The sequence below is a fragment of the Schistocerca serialis genome, chromosome 5, assembly GCF_023864345.2.
Source record: "Schistocerca serialis cubense isolate TAMUIC-IGC-003099 chromosome 5, iqSchSeri2.2, whole genome shotgun sequence".
NCBI lineage: Eukaryota > Metazoa > Arthropoda > Insecta > Orthoptera > Acrididae > Schistocerca > Schistocerca serialis.
In genome coordinates, this window is record NC_064642.1 from 300,938,344 (window position 1) to 300,960,633 (window position 22,290).

At 44.1% G+C, this 22,290-nt stretch overlaps 1 protein-coding gene across 1 annotated transcript in view; it reads right to left on the reverse strand.

Moving 5' to 3' along the window:
• Positions 1-22,290, reverse strand: part of LOC126481912 (locomotion-related protein Hikaru genki-like) — a 321,675-nt gene that overhangs the window by 34,223 nt on the left and 265,162 nt on the right. Inside the window, exon 9 of the mRNA XM_050105871.1 lies at positions 19,083-19,256. Coding sequence (XP_049961828.1) covers positions 19,083-19,256 — 174 coding nt within the window. The remainder of the gene's footprint in view (positions 1-19,082; positions 19,257-22,290) is intronic.

Here is a 22,290-nt window from a genome sequence, read left to right on the forward strand (position 1 = left end):
GACACCCACATAATTCCAGGTCTTGCGTAGCAGCAAACTTAAAAATTCGATGTATCCATGACATCTTCTCCTTCCCCTTCAAGTAGATGACGGTATCTGTGTCGTTGAATAATTGAGGTGACGTCACCATATCTTTATAGGGTATGCCAGTATCATCCCAGTGAATTCCATGGTAATGAAATGAAATGATCGTATGGCATTTCTTGGCTGGTATATCCCCTTCGGGGTTAGGCCACAATATTGCAATTCTTTTTAGTTATCGCCACTTTGGCGACATGGGTGTTAATGATAATGATTATCAATGACACCCAACACCCAGTCCCCTTCCGGGAATCGAACCCGCGCCCCCTTGCGTGGCATGTGTTACCGCTATCGCTGTGCAACGGAGGCAGACAGTTCCATGGTAGAAATGTGTTAACCACTTTGCACTCTTCCATGTCTTAGCACACTTCGCATACTTGAAAGACATTGGTGATACAATGTTTGCTGATAATGTCTCTGTTATTCCTGCATCTTCTCTGTCTGCTACAAATTCAAAGTCTTTAAAAATGAACTGTCTACGCTCACCATCATAGAAACCCTGAGTGTCTGCAATGATGTTCACACCTTGAGATGCCAATGTGAAATGCTCTAGGTACGGTGCACCACCTGTTTGTTTATACATCTCGTTGCACAACACTGGTGAGCGGGCAGTAGTCGATCACAGGTCATGTAGAACTAGACCATAGCAACAGTGTGTTCTGGGAAATTTGTCGAAGATTCAAATTCAGTCCACATATCTATAGGTCCTGACTTAATTATTTTATTCTGTTTCGAGCAGTCTATTACGATGATCGGTGACAGCTCCTTGAACTTCCATGGACTGAGTAGACACCATCCTCCTTCTTCTGCAGCACTTTCATAGTAAGAAGCACGAAACCTTGCATACATGTTATTTGCTGGACAGTACACATTTTAACTATATATGAAGGTAGTATCTGTTCCTGAAAGAACAAATATCACTGATGACCTGCAGCTTCTCTAGAATGAAATGATAATTAAATCTACACCCTAGCTGCAAATAGGCGTCGTTATACATCGCTGGGGACATGTTGAAAATGTGTGCCCCAACCGGGAATCGAATCCCTGGTCGGGGCACACATTTTCACCTGTCCCCATTGATATATGTCAATGCCTGTCAGCAGTTGCAGGTATTAATATATAATTCTAATTTTGCTTTCACTGAATGTTGTTATGTAACATTCTTTACACCGTAATAGCTGGTACTAGGGGTGTAGCAGTGTTTTTGAGAATACAAAAACATTTTCAAATCAGACTCCATCTACATGTATTGGCAGTGTCATAAGGACATTAGTCTTGTCTCTTGGATGGACCTACAATAATTGCTCGTATATTATCAGAAAGGAGAATTCCGTTCTTCTTCTTATTCAGGTCTTCTTTTTCATCTTCACAGGACCAGTCACTGACAACAAAGCCCTTGATAGCTCTATAACTTAAACGACTGAGCTACATAGGCTACACAGCGAAATAAGCTGTATATATATATTTTAACCCTAGAAGAGTAATTCGATCATTAATTTTGTCAATAACTGATTAGGCGATGTTTGGGGTAATTGTCTGCTGCTGCTGCTGCACCATTAGAGGTGTGGCATTGAAAGGTAATGATATTAGTAAGCGTAATACTTGGATTATAATGAGAGAGGTATGAAATAAAACACAAACGTGGTTTGAGATTACACATATATACATTATTTATTTAAATATCATATACAGAATGTAGTATTTTAAAACATCATCAGAATCTTTCTTTATCTTCCTCTTCTTCGCCGCACCTGTACAGTATTTCCCACACAAAGCTTTTTGATATGCAATAAATTCTGCGTGTATCTTCCTCAAGCCAATGGATACCTCACAGTACTCGGGTTTTTCATATGCACATTTAATCTGTTTCTCTTATAGTCCAGCGTTCATGTGAACACGTAGGAAGTTTACAACATCGTTGTAGGCAGAGTCTATCCTCGACAACCAATGATTCAATCTCTCTCATGCAAGGCATAGCGCAGTATCCAGATCGTATAAGTTCATAACTGAGGCGTAACATAGATAAACACACTTGTCACCCGATTTCACACGTAGTTCACAGTCATCGTACACTGTTGTAATAGATAGTCACACACGAGTAAGGCTAATGTATGGGGGTGTGGAGGGTGGAGGGGGGGTGGGTTATGAGTTGGATAAGACTCTGTAGTCATCTGCTGATTGAGGTAGCGCCCTGTACGACATATTTTGCCCCAGTCGAACTCAGAAATTTGCACTTTAGCACCCTTCGATGTTTTTTCAATTTCTATTCTCACATGCAATCCCCATCATGCTGTGCTTCTATACGAATGTTAACACATTTCGTTGCACTGGGAGTAATATTCCATGCAGAACTGAAAAGCATGGGTACACTTGATGCCTTCATATCCACTGCAACTGCCTCTGTGCCAGCACTAGCACAGGGATGATTTGCTGCTATGGGTCATATGTTGGTGACCAGTAATGAATGTCCTTCATTTTGTTGTTGTTTAGGACCACCAGCAGAGTTCGATTTGTAGGGAGCAGACTGCATGTCCTCATCACACAACTCGATGAGTGGAATGGACAATAACAGCTCATTGTCCTGCTCCAGCAAGTGGGCAATGTGTGGTAAAGAATCCCATGTGGTCGCTACAGGTTTGACATGCTGGAGGTTGTTGCTGCCACGGGTCCAGAGGTCAGTGTAGGTCTCGACAAGATGGCAGCTGAGGTTGCTGCAGGTCCAGATCTGGCAGAGGTCGACATGTAGGAGCTCGACCCTGCAGGCTTGGACTTGTCGAGGCCTACTGCTGAACAAAGAGGAGAAAGCGTTACATATGGCCCAAGATGCAAAAACAACTAATAATGATGATAATGCTAATGAGAGACAAAGATTTGATATGTGATACTTACTTTTTTGCTTCTTCCTGTCGTGCAGGGCTGTGCTGGATTGTGACTGCTGTTGATGCTTCATGGTTCTTCTTCTTCTTATGCTGCTGCTGCTGTTGCTGCTGCTGCTAGCTGACTGAGCGAGACTGAGGTATGAGAGATGCTGAGCCTGCCCTACATCCTCTCCAATGATGTTATCAGATATCCCATTCTACTGGCCGAAGTCTAACATAAGAGTGGGTTAAGGGTTCCCATTGGTTCCCACCATTTTTACCACAGACCACCATCTTGGATTACATCACAGAAGGGATGATAGCGCTCTCTGATGGCGTTAGTGTGAACTAGGTCAGTTGGACTCTGGACCTCATGGTGAACGCACAGTATGGAGCGACTGCCTATGACAACTCATATTGTTGAAGTAAATACTGCATACTTATGTCCATCCCATCCACCAGCCCAGCACAGGCTGTCCTTTTCCCGCCAATTCCTAGTAAGAGGTGGAGGTCGGATGACTTAGGTTAGTGGAGGTAGCCCAAGTGACCTTACTCCCCACCATTTTCTTAGGTTAGTGAGGTAGCCCAAGTAACTTTTTTCTGACAAAATTTGAACTTCCCACTATTTTGTAGGGGAGGAGAGGAGGTTAGGTTAGTGGAGGTAGCGTAATTGACCTATTTTGACGCCAGAGTTTGAACTTCCCACCACGATGTCATTGCGACATTGCCATATCTACCACAGCCATCTTAGATCCGTCGTTTTGAATAAAATTAGCAACAATTCAGAGCGGGTGGTGTCTGTGTTGTTCCACTACTACCGCCATGTAGATAACATAGCTTCAAAGGTTTGCCCCCACTCCCATCTCACATTACTTGGCGTGAAGCTTCCGTTTCGCTTTAGAACGACTGTGAGGCTCCAACAGATCATACTGCACAAGAGATTCTATGTAGATGAATGAATAATTTTGTTCTGTGCTGTGTTTACATATGACATATTATTACTTGTGACACAGTTAGTCTTCGTATGGAAATTAAGACATTAGTTTCAAGCACGCGTCGTTCTGTTATTAGGAGTAAAAAGTACGACATTACGAGCCTGCATTTTATCAGTGCCTTCCAGAAACCGGAAGTCTCTGTCGTAGCTATGTTGGTGGGGTAAGATGGGCCGTCAATGCACCGGATTTTGGGAAGGCTGTGATAGGAAGGTTAAATAACGCACTTCCAATCAGTGAGCGTGCAGTGGCGTACACTATACAGTAGATACACCTCAGGTAAGGATTTGGAGTGCACTGCAGGGGTCCAGCCTACATATTTCCCAAACGTAAAAGTTGCTAGTGCTAGGAATACCTAACCTCACACCGTATACGAAATTTTAGCCATGATTCGTTTACCGTAAGCTAATGAAGGTAACTCTCATATGCCGGCCTGTGTGGCCGTGCGGTTCTAGGCGCTGCAGTCTGGAGCCGAGCGACCGCTACGGCCGCAGGTTCGAATCCTGCCTCGGGCATGGATGTGTGTGATGTCCTTAGGTTAGTTAGGTTTAATTAGTTCTACGTTCTAGGCGACTGATGACCCCAGAAGTTAAGTCGCATAGTGCTCAGAGCCATTTTAACCATTGTAACTCTTATAGTTGGTATTAACAGATATGACGGTTACATAGACGTCGGAATGGGCACATCTGCAAGAACGAGAACCAGGTTTCTGTGAACCTCTAGTCTGAAATATTTGATAAACATGCTCTAGAGTCACGTTTTGAGCTAAACTGGAGAAGTTAATTTATGTGTACCACTGTTAAAGATTTACTGAACATTTAGCCTGTTGAAGATGCAGCAAATTACACAGTTACTGTGTTAGCACGACTGGTTGCATTTGATCTGTTGCGTCCATTGATTCTTTTTCAGGGCATTTCAAGCGTGTGATGTACATTACTATAAAAGCCGCGGTAATTGGCCGACGCAGTGATGTACTCCACCAAATGAAACAGAATATTATTATTACCGTGCTCGACAGGGATGGACAGCTATTGTTCAGAAGGGAACACGCTTCTACCGAGTCTCAGAGAAACTAATTTTGTTTTTCGACCAAGCATTTAACGTAAATGGTAGGTGTAGAGTTATAGATATCAGCTCTCAGAGCCTTAGTAATGTGTCATGTACATAATTCTTAACTACTTGAAAAACGAATAAGTACCTTAATCAAACAAAAACCGGACTATTTACGGTAAGAACATTGAAAATTATGGCTAAGAGTCTGAAACATCAAGTAGACATTACAAACAAGTCTTCTGTGATCGTCGTCAGTGTCGATAAAAACTGTTGAAGTTGGACAACGATTCATACAGTCGTGATACAGTACTCAAGCCCCAAAGCGTCTGCTTTTGATATTATACATATTAACGGAGGCACAAGCTACACTGATCGGTGTGGAGGCGCCTACTAATGGTGTTCATTTGACTGAATCATTTTGGAAACTAAGCTGCATCATTACTAGACAGTAAAACAGCTATAAGTGGATTTTCGATCTGCTTAGAAGCAACCTTTTTCGAGGCATCTAAAGACCTAATGGTTTTATTTAGACTATTTCAGCCATCAATAAAATGCTTCCAGGTTTTGTGCTGTGACCGAGCGCAGTCTCGAATACTATCGTGAGATTAAATATAATGAGACCAGTATCGTCGTACAAACGCCAAGTCTGTGGGATAGGTAATGAAGGAGTCAACTGAAAAAAGAGATGTTAGAAAACCTATTACATTGGGACAGTGACTTAGTTTAAATCACGCTTGGGATCTGACACTCATTTTTGTAAGTATATGCGTTTCACGGAATATCAGTGCGACATCAGAAAAATAAAAGAGCATCAAAGTGCTGGGAGAATTAGCGTTACACGGAATATCAGTGTGATATCAGAAAAACAAAAGAGCATCAAAAGGCTTACTGGGGGTTCGGAATCGAACTCGACTCCAAACAGCGGGGTGAGACGAACAATAGCTCACATTCTGGTCAGAGACCAGGCAGAGACAACACGAATTAATAAAACTATCAACACCTGAAGAAAATGGATGGGTCGGTCGTCTAAATATTGTGCATAATATAGAACAATGTGACAGAGCACTCGGAAGGACACCATCAATCAGCCGCACTAAAAAAGCCTGGCAGCTCTTAAGTGTATCGCTTTTACCTGACCAACAAATGAAAAAAAAAATTGTATAGTGTTCGCCTGCTTAGCTGAGTGGTTACGTGCTTGCCTACCGTGCAGGCTTGCCTACCGCCAGGTTCGATTCCCGGCCGGGTTGGGGATTTTCTCCGCTCGTGGTCTGGGTGTTGTGTTGTCCTCATAATCATTTCATCATCACCATCGGCGCGCAAGTCGCCCAATGGGGCGCAACTAAAGTAAGACTCGGCGGCCGAACTTCCTCGCATTGGGCCCCCCGACCGGAAATGCCAAACGATCATTTAATTTTTTTGTTATTTTCTTATATCAGTTTATTCTTACTCCACTGTTTCGTAGAAAAACTTCACATATATAAACGAAAAGCGGAAAAAGTCGATGTTCTGCGGTGTTGAGTTATTAGTTAACCAGGTTTAGGCTTATAAGGCTATCATCCAGCTATAGCTCGTCATCGTCATCAGAGAGGATATAGTGATAGAGAAAAACTTTGAAAAAGATTTCTCTTATTGTGAGGTACGAAACAGGAGGATATGTCGCATTTGACAACGTAATTGTAATATTACTAACCACATTAAAGAGTTAGTGTATATATACAGGGTGGTCCATTGATAGTGACTGGGCCAAATACCTCACGAAATAAGCATCAAACGAAAAAACTACAAAGATCAAAACTCGTCTAGCTCGAAGGGGTAAACCAGATGGTGCTATGGTTGGTCCGCTAGATGGCGCTGCAATAGGTCAGACGGATATCAAATGCGTTTTTTTTTAATAGGAACATCCATTTTTATTGCATATTCGTGTATACGTAAAGAAATATGAATGTTTTAGTTGGACCACTTTTCGCTTTGTGATGGCGCTGTAATAGTCACAAACGCATAAGTACGTGGTATCACGTAACATTCCACCAGTGCGGACGGTATTTGCTTCGTGATACATTACCCGTCTCAAAATGGACCGTTTACCAATTGCGGAAAAGTTCGATATCGTGTTGATGTATGGCTATTGTGATAAAAATGCCAAACGGGCGTGTGCCATGTATGCTGCTCGGTATCCTGGACGACATCCTCCAAGTGTCCGGACCGTTCGCCGGGTAGTTACGTTATTTAAGGAAACAGTAAGTGTTCAGCCACATGTGAAACGTCAACCACAACTTGCAACAAATGATGATGCCAATTAGGTGCTTTAGCTACTGTGGCGGCTAATCCGCACATCAGTAGCAGACAAACTGCGCGAGAATCGGGAATCTCAAAAACGTCGGTGTTGAGAATGCTACATCAACATCGATTGCATCCGTACCATATTTCTGTGCACCAGGAATTGCATGGCGACGACTTTGAACGTCGTGTACAGCTCTGCCACTGGGAACAAGAGAAATTACGGGACGATGACAGATTTTTTGCACGCGTTCTATTTGGCAAAAGTGTTGAAATGTGTGTGAAATCCTATGGGGTTTAACTGCTCAGGTCATCAGTCCCTAAGCTTACACACTACTTATCCTAAATTATTCTAAGGACAAACACACACACCCATCCCCGAGGGAGGACTCGAACCTTCGCCGGGACCAGCCACACAGTCCATGACTGCAGCGCCTTAGACCGCTCGGCTAATTCCGCGCGGTTTCTATTTAGCGACGAAGCGTCATTCACCAACAGCGGTCACGTAAACCGCCATAATATGCACTACTGGGCAACGGAAAATCCACGCCATGCGGGATTAGCCGAGCGGTCTAAGGCAATGCAGTCATGGAGTGTGCGGCTGGTCCCGGCGGAGGTTCGAGTCCTCCCTCGGGCATGGGTGTGTGTGTTTGTTCTTAGGATAATTTAGGTTAAGTAGTGTGTAAGCTTAGGGACTGATGACCTTAGCAGTTAAGTCCCATAAGATTTCACACACATTTGAACACTTTTTTTTTTTTTTTTGAAAATCCCCATGGCTGCGACAAGTGGAACATCAGCGACCTGGGCGGGTTAATGAATGTGCGGCATTATGGGAGGAAGGATAATTGGCCCCCATTTTATCGACGGCAATCTAAATGGTGTAATGTATGCTGATTTCCTACGTAATGTTCTACGGGTGTTACTACATCATGTTTCACGGCATGACAGAATGGCGAGGTACTTCCAACATGATGGATGTCCGGCACATAACTCGTGTGCGGTTGAAGCGATATTGAATAGCATATTTCATGACAGATGGGTTGTTCGTCGAAGGACAATGCCATGGCCCGCACCTTCACCGGATCTGACGTCCCCGGATTTCTTTCTGTGGGGAATGTTGAAGGATATTTGCTATCGAGATCCACCGACAACGCCTGACTACATGCGTCAGCGCATTGTCAATGCATGTGCGAACATTACGTAAGGCGGACTACTCGCTGTTGAGAGGAATGTCGTTATACGTATTGCCAAATGCATTTAGGTTGACGGACATCATTTTGAGCTAGCAGCAGTACTACATAAATGCCAGAAGAGTGTACAGTGATAGAAACGGAGAGTAACATATATAAAAATTGAAATTAAACTGACAGTCACAATAAAACTACATAAGATAAATATAGGAACCGAATATTAGCGATAAAATGTGTGGAATATTCGATTTACACCTGTAGGAACATACTCATTAAAAAATCTCGGCTGCTATGATTTATTATTTTTAATTACATGAGGCACCAAAGAAACTGGTACAGGCATGCGTATTCAAATACAGAGATACGTTAAGAGCCAGAATACAGCGCTGCTGTCGGCAGCGCCTTTGTAAGACAACAAATGTTTGGCGCAGTTGTTAGTACGGTTACTGCTGCTACAATGGCAGGTCATCAAGATTTCGGTGAGTATCACCAGTGTGCTATACGAGCGGTGGGACACAGCATCACCAAGATAGTGATGAAGTGGGGATTTTCCCGTACGACCATTTCATGAATGTGCCTGAATATCAGGTATCCGGTAAAATATCAAATTTACAACATCGCTGCGGACGGAAAAAAGATCCTGAAAGGAAAAGACCAACGACGACTGAAGAGAATCGTTGAATGTCACAAAAGTACAACCTTCTGCAAATTGCTGCAGATTCCAATGCTGCGCCATCAACAAGTGTCAGCGTGCGAACCATCCAACGAAACATCATCACTGATATGGGCTTCTGCAGCCAAAGGCCTACTCGTGTTCTCTTGACGACTGCATGACAGAAAGGCTTACGCCTCGCCTGGGCCCACCAACACCGACACTGGACTGTTGATCACTGGAAACATGTTGTTGGTCGGACGAGTCTCATTGCAAATCGTATAGAGCGGCTGGACGCGTATGGGTGTGGAGACAACCTGATGAATCCATAGACACTGCATGTCAGCAGGAGAGTGTTCAGTCTGGTGGAGGCTCCGTAATAATATGGGGCGCGTGCTGTTGAAATGATATTGGACCACTGACACGTCTAGATTCGACTCAGACAGGTGACCCGTAAGTAAGCATTCTGTCTGATCGCCTGCATTCGTTTATGTCCATTGTGCATTCCGACGGACTTGGACAATTTCAGCAGGACAATCGACATTGCAAACTTCCAGAACTGGTACAGAGTGGGCCCAGGAACACTCCTCTGAGTGTAAGCACTTCCGCTGGCCACTAAACTCCCCATACATGAACATTATTGAGCATATCTTGTACGTTCCGCAACGTGCTGTTCAGAAGAGATCTCCATCCCCTTGTACTCTTGCTAATTTATGAACAGCCCTGCAGCATTCATGGTGTCGATTACTTGCAGCACTACTTCAGACATTAGTTGAGTCAATGCCACCTCTGCGTGGTCGCCGAGGCCCTACGCTATATTAGACAGGTGTACCAGTTTCTTTGGCTCTTCAGTATATATTTTCGAAGTAAATGTTTGTGCAAATACCAAAGATCCTATTTTGTTGAAAACCACGCGGCTCTCAGCCGAAGGAATTGCTAAACATTACATTATTTCAACTCTTAATTTATGTTACGTGTCGAAAGGTATGCCTGAAGTGAAGTACTGCATACACTGTACTTATACTACGCAAAGACTGTCGTGTCCGGTAGATCTCTTCAACTTGACAATCCCGTTTGTCATTGAACCACATTTTCCTTTCCGAAGAATGATAAATGACTATATGCCTTTCTCTTTAATTTAATTCTTCAGGACCGAAGTTAATTGCAGATACTGTTGCATATGTCACTGGATTTTAGAACTGAAGTGTTCACTGTACTGTGCATCCCAGAACAAAGACGAATGCGCATCATTACTCTTTATTTTACACTCCTGGAAATGGAAAAAAGAACACATTGACACCGGTGTGTCAGACCCACCATACTTGCTCCGGACACTGCGAGAGGGCTGTACAAGCAATGATCACACGCACGGCACAGCGGACACACCAGGAGCCGCGGTGTTGGCCGTCGAGTGGCGCTAGCTGCGCAGCATTTGTGCACCGCCGCCGTCAGTGTCAGCCAGTTTGCCGTGGCATACGGAGCTCCATCGCAGCCTTTAACACTGGTAGCATGCCGCGACAGCGTGGACGTGAACCGTATGTGCAGTTGACGGACTTTGAGCGAGGGCGTATAGTGGGCATGCTGGAGGCCGGGTGGACGTACCGCCGAATTGCTCAACACGTGGGGCGTGAGGTCGCCACAGTACATCGATGTTGTCGCCAGTGGTCGGCGGAAGGTGCACGTGCCCGTCGACCTGGGACCGGACCGCAGCGACGCACGGATGCACGCCAAGACCGTAGGATCCTACGCAGTGCCGTAGGGGACCGCACCGCCACTTCCCAGCAAATTAGGGGCACTGTTGCTCCTGGGGTATCGGCGAGGACCATTCGCAACCGTCTCCATGAAGCTGGGCTACGGTCCCGCACACCGTTAGGCCGTCTTCCGCTCACGCCCCAACATCGTGCAGCCCGCCTCCAGTGGTGTCGCGACAGGCGTGAATGGAGGGACGAATGGAGACGTGTCGTCTTCAGCGATGAGAGTCGCTTCTGCCTTGGTGCCAATGATGGTCGTATGCGTGTTTGGCGCCGTGCAGGTGAGCGCCACAATCAGGACTGCATACGACCGAGGCACACAGGGCCAACACCCGGCATCATGGTGTGGGGAGCGATCTCCTACACTGGCCGTACACCACTGGTGATCGTCGAGGGGACACTGAATAGTGCACGGTACATCCCAACCGTCATCGAACCCATCGTTCTACCATTCCTAGACCGGCAAGGGAACTTGCTGTTCCAACAGGACAATGCACGTCCGCATGTATCCCGTGCCACCCAACGTGCTCTAGAAGGTGTAAGTCAACTACCCTGGCCAGCAAGATCTCCGGATCTGTCCCCCATTGAGCATGTTTGGGACTGGATGAAGCGTCGTCTCACGTGGTCTGCACGTCCAGCACGAACGCTGGTCCAACTGAGGCGCCAGGTGGAAATGGCATGGCAAGCCGTTCCACAGGACTACATCCAGCATCTCTACGATCGTCTCCATGGGAGAATAGCAGCCTGCATTGCTGCGAAAGGTGGATATACACTGTACTAGTGCCGACATTGTGCATGCTCTGTTGCCTGTGTCTATGTGCCTGTGGTTCTGTCAGTGTGATCATGTGATGTATCTGACCCCAGGAATGTGTCAATAAAGTTTCCCCTTCCTGGGACAATGAATTCACGGTGTTCTTATTTCAATTTCCAGGAGTGTAACTGGCGGTTGTGGGTAAGAGTTTTGCAGTTAAAATAGTTGCTGGTGAGTTGATTAGCGAGAGAAGACGAAAACTGTCATGGAAGGCATTTGGTCCGTCAGACTTTGTTTCAGTAATGTATCAGCTTCTGTTGGACCTAGTAACGTGTCCATGACTGTACGCAGATTGCTTTTTTTCATTTTTATAAAGTTACAGTTTGTCAGATACGTCCTCCGTTATCCTTTTGGATTGGTAAGAAAGCAACAATACTGATTTATTTTGGGCTTTTTTCTTGGCTGGCTCTGAGCACTATGGGACTTAACATCTGTGGTCATCAGTTCCCTAGAACTTAGAGCTACTTTAACCTAACTATCTTAAGGACATCACACACATCCATGCCCGAGGTAGGATGCGAACCTGCGACCGTAGCGGTCACGCGGTTCCAGACTGAAGCGCCTAGAACCGCAAGGCCACACCAGCCGGCCCGGCTTTTTTCTTATATGTGCGTTTCTTGACGTTAGATTGACTTGCGAGAAGTGAGCCGTGGCACTCTTTAGATTGCTTCAGTGTTTGTAGTTTTCTTTGTTTGATATCTCGAACTAGCTTCGAGTGTCTGATTACTAAAGGAACTCTGGCGCAGGTAGTTAAAAGGCCGAGCGACATGGCACGAAGGGAGGTAGTGAGACCAGCGGCTTAGCGCCTTGGAGGGACAAACTGAGTGCAGGGGAAAGGAGTGGGCGTGGAGCAGCCGGAGAGTGAACGCACTTTCCTGCCGAGAGTACACGAAGAACCACCCAGCGGACTAGCACTACGCCGCGGGTCTGTATGATATGTGGCGTCGTTGTGCTCTTCCAGGCGGAACGAAGTACACAGTATCTCCGAGTCTGCACTCGGCGTCTCTTATCTTGGATTAGTTCGAAGAGTGGATTGCGGTTCTCGACAGATGTAACCGCTGTTTGTTCCCCATTGAAGGATACACAGCGGGTCCAGATTGTCTGACACGCTATTGTCGAAGTGCGTGGAACGCGACTGCCATTGGATGGGCCTGTAAATGTGCTGATGCCTATGGGAGTGGAATTACTGAACTAACGGCGAAGGACGAAGCGGGAGTTTAATTACTGGTAAACACTTACTCTGTTCTAAACATACGTGTTGTAGTAAACCAGTGTGATGATCATCATCCTGGTTATTAGACACAGAATTTGTTTTTGGTTATGTCATTATTTGGGTGTTCACTCAGTAACGCGACGGAAAGACAGTTCATTAATTTTAAAGATGACAACGTACTAAGTGATTGAGGTGCTGCTTAGCAACATTTTAATTTTCCAGTTGTTACCGTTGTTCCATTTTGTGAATTAACCTGATTTACTGTGGCTAGTAAATTATGGTGTCAGCCATCGGTTTCTGCTGACGTGTTGTTTCTAATTGCTATAGTTATTGGGCGCATCTTTTGATTGAAACAATGGTAACGCACATGTTTGTTCTGTCAATTACTTTATTATTTCACTTAATTCTGGGCTGTTTCCCTTATCGCTATGTAGAAAAGGTAGTTTTGTGACTGACTGACTAACTGACTGACTCATCATCGCCCAGCCCAAAGCGCTAGGGACAGAAACTTTAAATTTCGAGTTGTGGACATGCTGGAGGCGTCGTTTAAGAAGAGCTTTTCCGAAGTTCCAGCCCAAAGGGGGTGAAATAGAGGATGAAGGACAGTTTTGATAAACGTCGCTATTAAGGCAATTTTGAAGCTAGACCTACGAAAGTTGGTATTTGATTATTCGGTCATAAATAAAGACATACGTGTTTCAGAACATTTGGAAATTTAAATCTTTGGGGTGAAATAGTGGGTGAAAGCTTTTTTTTTTTTTTTTAAATATATCTTTATTAAAGAACTACTAAAGTATTTTTAAAGCCAGATCTAAGATCACTGATATTTTACTTCGCGGTTACAGATAAAAAAAATACACTTTGAGTGTTTCCGGAAAGTGAAGCGCTAAGGGGGTGAAATAGGAGTGAAAACGATTACGAAAATATTTCATTGCGAAAGCATTTTTAATGATAAATATTTGAAAATTGGTGTTTGGATTCTCGGTTAAAGATGGAAAAAACAAATGTTTCCTTGTTCTTGGAAATTCAACCCCTAAGTGGGAGAAACAGGGTCAAACTGATTCACTGACTCATTACCGCCCAGCCCAAACCATCAAGATGGAAAAACTTCTTGAAGTTAGGGGACGGTGACGCTCTTACACTGTAGGCATCATTTAAGAAGGGAACCTCCAAAATTCCACTAAGGGGGTGAAATACGGAATGAAAGACTCTTTAAAAGTATGTCACTATTATGGGAATTTTGAAGCTAGAACTACGAAAACTTGTATTTGGTTTCTCAGTCAGAAAATGAGAAGTACGTGATTCAGAATTTTTAGAAATTCAACAACTAAGGAAGGCAAAATAGAGGGTGAAAGTCTTTTTTGAAACTAAATAGTTGCTAAAGAACTACTATAGGATTTTTGAGGCTATAGCCATGAAAACTGGTGTTTGACTTGTCGCCTATAAATCAGAAGAATATGTGTTTTAGTGTTTCTAGAAATTATCTCCCTAGGGGAGTGCAATAGGCGATGGATATTTCATTACATTACATAAAAAAATTTCATGCTAAACTTATTAAAAATTGGTATTTCACTTCTCGGTTAGATATATAGAAATATGTGTTGAAAGCTGTTATGGAAATACCTGCACAAGAATGGCCATGATTAAAAGAAAATTTGAACTGCTGCTACCAGAATGATTGTTTGGTCAGACGTACATTGGGAAAATACTGAACTTACGTAGCTGTAATTAGTGTGGAAAGCTTAAAAAGTGTTGCAATTTGTAAAGAACTTAACAATTCGATTAAATAAAAAAATGTCTGCAGGTCATACAGTCCACGCGAGTGAAGCAGCGGACGCTAAGCTAGTTGATTAATAAACATTTTTGGTGACTTAAATTCTTCGTTTGAAATGAAATGAAATAATAATCAGGTAATTATGCCAGTCCCTGGTGGTTTTAAGTTTTAAAAGGGTACATGCTCACTCAGTTTTCCGGGTTATCATCAATGCTTAAAAGCTTTTATGAGGGTGGGAACTTTAATAGTGGCAACTATTTATTTACAGAAACTTCCTGGCAGATTAAAACTGTGTGCCCGACCGAGACTCGAACTCGGGACCTTTGCCTTTCGCGGGCAAGTGCTCTACAGCTCGTACAAAATAGATACGTGTTTCAAAGTAGTCATCAGCAATGTGTACAACCCGTTGCCAGCGATGTGCAAGTCATAGGATACTCTTAGCAGCGCCAGTTGTGTTGACAGTTCGAGCGACGCGGCCTATTGCCTGACCAAATTGTAGGAGTACTGAAGTGATTGCCGTGAACTGTTTACTTCAGTTTAGAAATCGAGTTTAACTCAGGAGGACTTAAGTCACGGGAGTGCAGTAGGTGGATAGCAATTAGCAGCCCTATCAGTCAAACAAATCAGTAACAGCTTGCATTGTACTTGCTTGAGCCCTGTCCTGTAAAATGATGATCAAGTCCTGCAGGAAGTGTCATGACTTCTGTCTCTATGCGGTTCGTTTTTGGAACACATCCTACGACAAGCTTAGAGACAGAAATGATGACCCTTTCTGCAGGACCATACCATAATTTTGCAGGACAACGCTCAAGCAAATACAATGCAAGCTGTTACTGATTTGTTTGAGTGATGGGGCTGCTAATTGCTATACCACCTACCGCACTCCCCTGACCTAAGCCCTCGTGCCGCGTGGGGTAGCCGCGTGCTCTAGGGCGCATAGCACAGTTCGTGCGGCTCCCCCCGTCGGAGGTTCGAGTCCTCCCTCGGGCATTGGTGTGTGTGTGTTGTCCTTCATTAAGTTAGTTTGTTGTTGTTGTGGTCTTCAGTCCTGAGACTGGTTTGATGCAGCTCTCCATGCTACTCTATCCTGTGCAAGCTTCTTCATCTCCCAGTACCTACTGCAACCTACATCCTTCTGAATCTGCTTAGTGTATTGATCTCTTGGTCTCCCTCTGCGATTTTTACCCTCCACGCTGCCCTCCAATGCTAAATTTGTGATCCCTTGATGCCTCAAAACATGTCCTACCAATCGATCCCTTCTTCTAGTCAAGTTGTGCCACAAACTTCTCTTCTCCCCAATCCTATTCAATACCTCCTCATTAGTTACGTGATCTACCCACCTTATCTTCAGCATTCTTCTGTAGCACCACATTTCGAAAGCTTCTATTCTCTTCTTGTCCAAACTGGATATCGTCCATGTTTCACTTCCATACATGGCTACACTCCATACAAATACTATCAGAAACGACTTCCTGACACTTAAATCTATACTCAATGTTAACAAATTTCTCATCTTCAGAAACGATTTCCTTGCCATTGCCAGTCTACATTTTATATCCTCTCTACTTCGACCATCATCAGTTATTTTACTCCCTAAATAGCAAAACTCCTTTACTACTTTAAGTGTCTCATTTCCTAATCTAATCCCCTCAGCATCACCCGATTTAATTTGACTACATTCCATTATCCTCGTTTTGCTTTTGTTGATGTTCATCTTATATCCTCCTTTCAAGACACTGTCCATTCCGTTCAACTGCTCTTCCAAGTCCTTTGCTGTCGCTGACAGAATTACAATGTCATCGGCGAACCTCAAAGTTTTTACTTCTTCTCCATGAATTTTAATACCTACTCCGAATTTTTCTTTTGTTTCCTTTACTGCTTGCTCAATATACAGATTGAATAACATCGGGGAGAGGCTACAACCCTGTCTCACTCCTTTCCCAACCACTGCTTCCCTTTCACGCCCCTCGACTCTTATAACTGCCATCTGGTTTCTGTACAAATTGTAAATAGCCTTTCGCTCCCTGTATTTTACCCCTGCCACCTTCAGAATTTGAAAGAGAGTATTCCAGTTAACGTTGTCAAAAGCTTTCTCTAAGTCTAAAAATGCTAGAAACGTAGGTTCGCCTTTTCTTAATCTTTCTTCTAAGATAAGTCGTAAGGTTAGTATTGCCTCACGTGTTCCAACATTTCTACGGAATCCAAACTGATCTTCCCCGAGGTCCGCTTCTACCAGCTTTTCCATTCGTCTGTAAAGAATTCGCGTTAGTATTTTACAGCTGTGACTTATTAAACTGATAGTTCGGTAATTTTGACATCTGTCAACACCTGCTTTCTTTTGGATTGGCATTATTATATTCTTCTTGACGTCTGTGGGTAGTTCGCCTGTCTCATACATCTTGCTCACCAGATGGTAGAGTTTTGTCATGACTGGCTCTCCCAAGGCCATCAGTAGTTGTAATGGAATGTTGTCTACTCCCGGGGCCTTGTTTCGACTTAGGTCTTTCAGTGCTCTGCCAAACGCTTCACGCAGTATCTTATCTCCCATTTCATCTTCATCTACATCCTCTTCCATTTCCATAATATTGTCCTCAAGTACATCGCCCTTGTATAAACCCTCTATCTACTCCTTCCACATTTCTGCCTTCCCTTCTTTGCTTAGAACTGGGTTGCCATCTGAGCTCTTGATATTCATACAAGTGGTTCTCTTCTCTCCAAAGGTCTCTTTAGTTTTCCTGTAGGCAGTATCTATTTTAGTTTAAGGTAGATTAAGTAGTGTGTATGCCTAGGGACCGATGACCTCAGCAGTTTGGTCCCACAGAAACTTACAAAAAGAAAAAAAAAAAAAAACAGCTGTTGTGAGTTCAACTCGATTTCTAAACTGAGGGAAAGACTTCACGGCATTCGCTTCAGAACTCCTACAATTTCGTCGGGAAATAGATCGCGCCAGTTGAACTGTCAATACAACTGGCATTGCTAAGAGAATCCTACGACTTCCACATCGCTGGCAACGAGTTATAAACAATGCTGGTGACTACTTTGAAGGTCAGTAACACTTTGAAACGAGCTGTAATTAATAGTTGCCACTAATAAAGTTCCAACTCCCGTATGTTGCAGGAGCCGATGCTATGTGGTGAAATGTGTATGTAGTATTAAATTGATATGAGGCCCAACTGGCAGCCATGTAGGTGGCGTGTTGCCGTACAAGCGATGTGAGTAAGTGGTTTAATCTAGAGTTAGTGCTACCATGTAGAGGGCCCCATTTTGGATATGTCGTGCCCTACTTCCACTTACCGTCAAACTGGTTGGCCTAGTTTAAGGTTTTGTTGCTTGTCTTTCAAGTGATTTTATTCTTTTACATTTTGATCCGTCGTTCTGATTTTTTTTTAAATTTGTTATAATGGTTTACTTAAGGAATTGTAAAGTTACGAAAACTTTTGATGATGTCATTTAAATTTGTAAAGGTTGAACCAAGTGTCCTGATTTTGAAACTTCCTGGCAGATTAAAACTGTGTGCCGGACCGAGACTCGAATTCGGGACCTTGGCCGTTCGCGGGCAAGTGCTTTACCATCTGAGCTACCCAAGCACGACTCACGGCCCATTGGAAGGTAGGAGACGAGGTACTGGCAGAAGTAAAGCTGTGGGGACGGGGTGTGTGTCGTGATTGGGTAGCTCAGATGCTAGAGCACTTGCCCATGAAAGGCAAAGGTCCCGAGTTCGAGTCTCGGTCCGGCACGCAGTTTTAATCTGACAGGAAGTTTCATATCAGCGCATACTCCGTTGCAGAGTGAAAATTTCCTTCTGTCCTGATTTTATAATAAAGGTTAATGAATGCATTGCCCGAATTACCAGAGACTTCATGAAGTTTTCATACTGAAATTTATGGTCTTTGGTGTTTGGTACAGTAAATAAGCTACTTTATGTTAGTAACTAAACATTTATGGTATCAGCACCTGTACTACTCAACGAGGTTAGAAACGTCCGTTTGGTCCAAACTGATCAAAATATATGTGGCTCTGAGCACTATGGGACTTAACTACTGTGGTCATCAGTCCCCTAGAACTTAGAACTACTTAAACCTAACTAACCTAAGGACATCACGCACACCCATGCCCGAGGCAGGATTCGAACCTGCGACCGTAGCAGTCGCGCGGTTCCGGACTGCGCGCCTAGAACCGCTAGACCACCGCGGCCGGCAAAATTTGTGTACTTGAAATTTTGTTAAAAATGTATCCTGAAGATAGGGTACTAAGAAGGTACATCTCAACAGTCAGATTTCTAATAGACAGTTGCATAAAATTTACAGTGAGGAATGTGTAAGCCTGATTCATTATGGGCTATATAGTGATTACAACAAAGAGCATTAGAGTGAGTGTCCAATGTAGTCCGCGCTGGGGGTTGTGGAGCACAGAAGGACGCGGGTACTCACAGAGGGGTGTGGGGTGCGACCAGACGCCGGTCTCGGTGCAGACGAGGCTGGCCTCGCCGATCAGCTGGTGGCGGTCGTCGCAGAGGAACTGCACGGCCGAGCCCACGCGGTAGCGCTCCTCGCCGGCCACGATGCGGCCGTGCAGCGGCGCCGGTGGCGGCGGACACAGCACGGCTGCGGCAGACAAGACGAGGCAAGTCGCGCTCAGTGCTTACTGGCCAGCGTTCTGGAGGAACGCAGGAGACCTGTGGACTACTACCGTACTCGTTCTCGGTACGTCTGGAAAGGAGAGCTGCTTTTTATTACACAGGACTATAATACAGGGTGGTCAATTGATCATGACCTGGCCAAATATCTCACGAAATAGGCGTCAAACGAAAAAACTACAAAGAACGAAACTCGTCTAGCTTGAAGGGGGAAACCAGATGGCGCTATGGTTGGCCCACTAGATGGCGCTTCCATACGTCAAACGGATATCAACTGCTTTTTTAAAAATAGGAACCCTTATTTTTATTACATATTCGTGTGGTACGTAAAGAAATGTGAATGTTTTAGTTGGACCACTTTTTTCGCTTTGTGATAGATGGCCGTGTAGTAGTCACAAACATATCGCTCACAATTTTTGACAAACAGTTGGTAAAAGGTAGGTTTTTTAAATTAAAATACAGATCGTAGGTACGTTTGAACATTTTATTTCGGTTGTTCCAATGAGATACATGTACCTTGTGAACTTATCATTTCTGAGAACGCATGCTGTTACAGCGTGATTACCTGTAAATACCACATTAATGCAATTAATGTTGAAAATCATGTCCGTCAACCTCACTCCATTTGGCGATACGCGTAACGACCTTCCTCTCAACAACGAGAAGTTCGCCTTCCGTAATGTTCGCATATGCATTGACAATGCGCTGACGCATGTCAGGCGTTGTCGGTGGATCACGATAGCAAATATCCTTCAACATCCCCACAGAACGAAATCCGAGGACGTCGGATACGGTGAACGTCCGGGCCATGGTATGGTGCTTCGACGACCAATCCACCTGTCATGAAATATGCCATTCAATACCGCTTCAACCGCACGCGATCTATATGCCGTACATCCATCATACTGGAAGTACTTCGCCTTTCTGCCATGCAGTGACACACATCGGTAGAAGATTACGTAAGAAATCAGCATACATTACACCATTTAGATTGCCATCGATAAAATGGGGGCCAATTATCCTTCCTCCCATGATGCCACACCATACATTAACCCCCCAAGGTCGCTGATGTTCCACTTGTAGTAGCCATCGTGGATTTTCCATTGCCCAATAGTGCATATTTTGCCGGTTTACATTACTGCTGTTGGTGAATGACGCTTCGTCGCTAGATACAACGCGTGCAAAAAATTTGTCTTCGTCCCGTAATTTCTCTTGTGCGCAGTGGCAGAACTGTACACGACGTTCTGAGTCGTCGCCATGCAGTTCCTGGTGCACAGAAATGTGGTACGGGTGGAATCGATGTTGCTGTAGCATTCTCAACACCGACGTTTTTGAGATTGGAGATCCTCGCGCAGTTTGTCTGCTACCGATGTGCGGATTAGCCGCGACAACAGCTAAAACACCTACTTGGGCATCATCATTTGTTGCAGGTCGTGGTTGACGATTCACATGTGGCTGAACACTTACTGTTTCTTAGATAACGTAACTATCCGGCGAACGGTCCGGATACTTGGATGATGTCGTGCAGGAAACCGAGCAGCACCCATAGCACACGCCCGTTGGGCATTTTGATCACAATAGCCATACATCAACACGACATCGACCTTTTCCGCAATTGGTAAACGGCCCATTTTAACACCGGTAATGTATCGCGAAGCAAATACCGTCCGCAGTGGCGGAATGTTACGTAATACCACGTACTTATATGTTTGTGACTATTACAGCGCCATCTATTACAAATCGAAAAAAGTGGTCCAACTAAAACATTCATATTTCTTTGCGTACTACACGAATATATAATATAAAGTGGGGGTTCCTATTTCAAAAAATCGCAGTTGATATCCGTCTGACCTATGGCAGCGCCATCTAGCGGGCCAACCGTACCACTATCTGGTTTCCCCTTCAAGCTAGAGGAGTTTCGTTCTTTGTAGTTTTTTTTCGTTTGAAGCTTATTTCGTGAGATATTTGGCCCAGTCACGATCAATGGACCACCCTGTATACGTGACAGGACAGGACAGGCAAAAATGTAACAGGACATACAGAATGCGCAACTGAACAATATGAGGTAGGCCATCTGCGGTCGGAGAATCCAGGTTAAGGAGATATGGAAGTATAACTTGTCTACCGCTTTGTCTAGCCTTACTGTTCTGCAGCATGTTTACAACAAACAACAGTACAAATTTACACTTAGTGTGCTGTTTATTTACATATACCTTTCTTATTTCCTGCAAGGAAACAACGAGGGCGAGCCTGATTGCTAGGAAGTCTACTTGGCCGTTTGAATGGTCACTTGTACTTGAGTTCGTGCAAAGAGTTCTACATGAGTTGTTGGAGAATGAACTCATGTCTTTCGTGAGAGGATCTGGATACAACATGGAAAGTGCACCGTCTCACTTGAGTGTGGATGTGAACAACTATAGTAATGCTGTATTTCCTGACCGCTGTATTCGTAGGTGAGGTTCTATTGCATGGCCTGCAAAGTCACCTGACCTGAATTCCCTTCATGATTTCCTATTGGGATATCTAAAGTCACTTGTGTATGCGACCACATTCGATAAGGAAATGGAATTAGTTGCCAGAATTGTAGCTGCCTGTGATGTGATTCCAAACACACCAGGAATATTCCTAAGGGTGCGTCAGAACCTTGTTCGCCGATGTCAAGCTTGCGTCAGTTTCAGCGCATTTTGTAAGATATAATACAAATGGTACGTTCATTGTGCCAATGATGGTATCTGTAGTTAATTGTAACTAATGTAAATCAACAAGTACACAGTAATGTGTAACATGGCTTATCCAACCTTAAGTTACCTACCTCAACTTTTTCTGTGAAGCATCCTCTATGTCCTGTTAATTTTTTGCACCCTCTTACGTAAACATCCTGTACAGTATACATGCGGAAGTTTGTGTGTGTGTGTGTGTGTGTGTGTGTGTGTCTGTGTGTGTGTTTGTTACTTCTTCAAGCTGAAACGAGTGCAGCGATCTGGATGAAATCTGGAATGGAG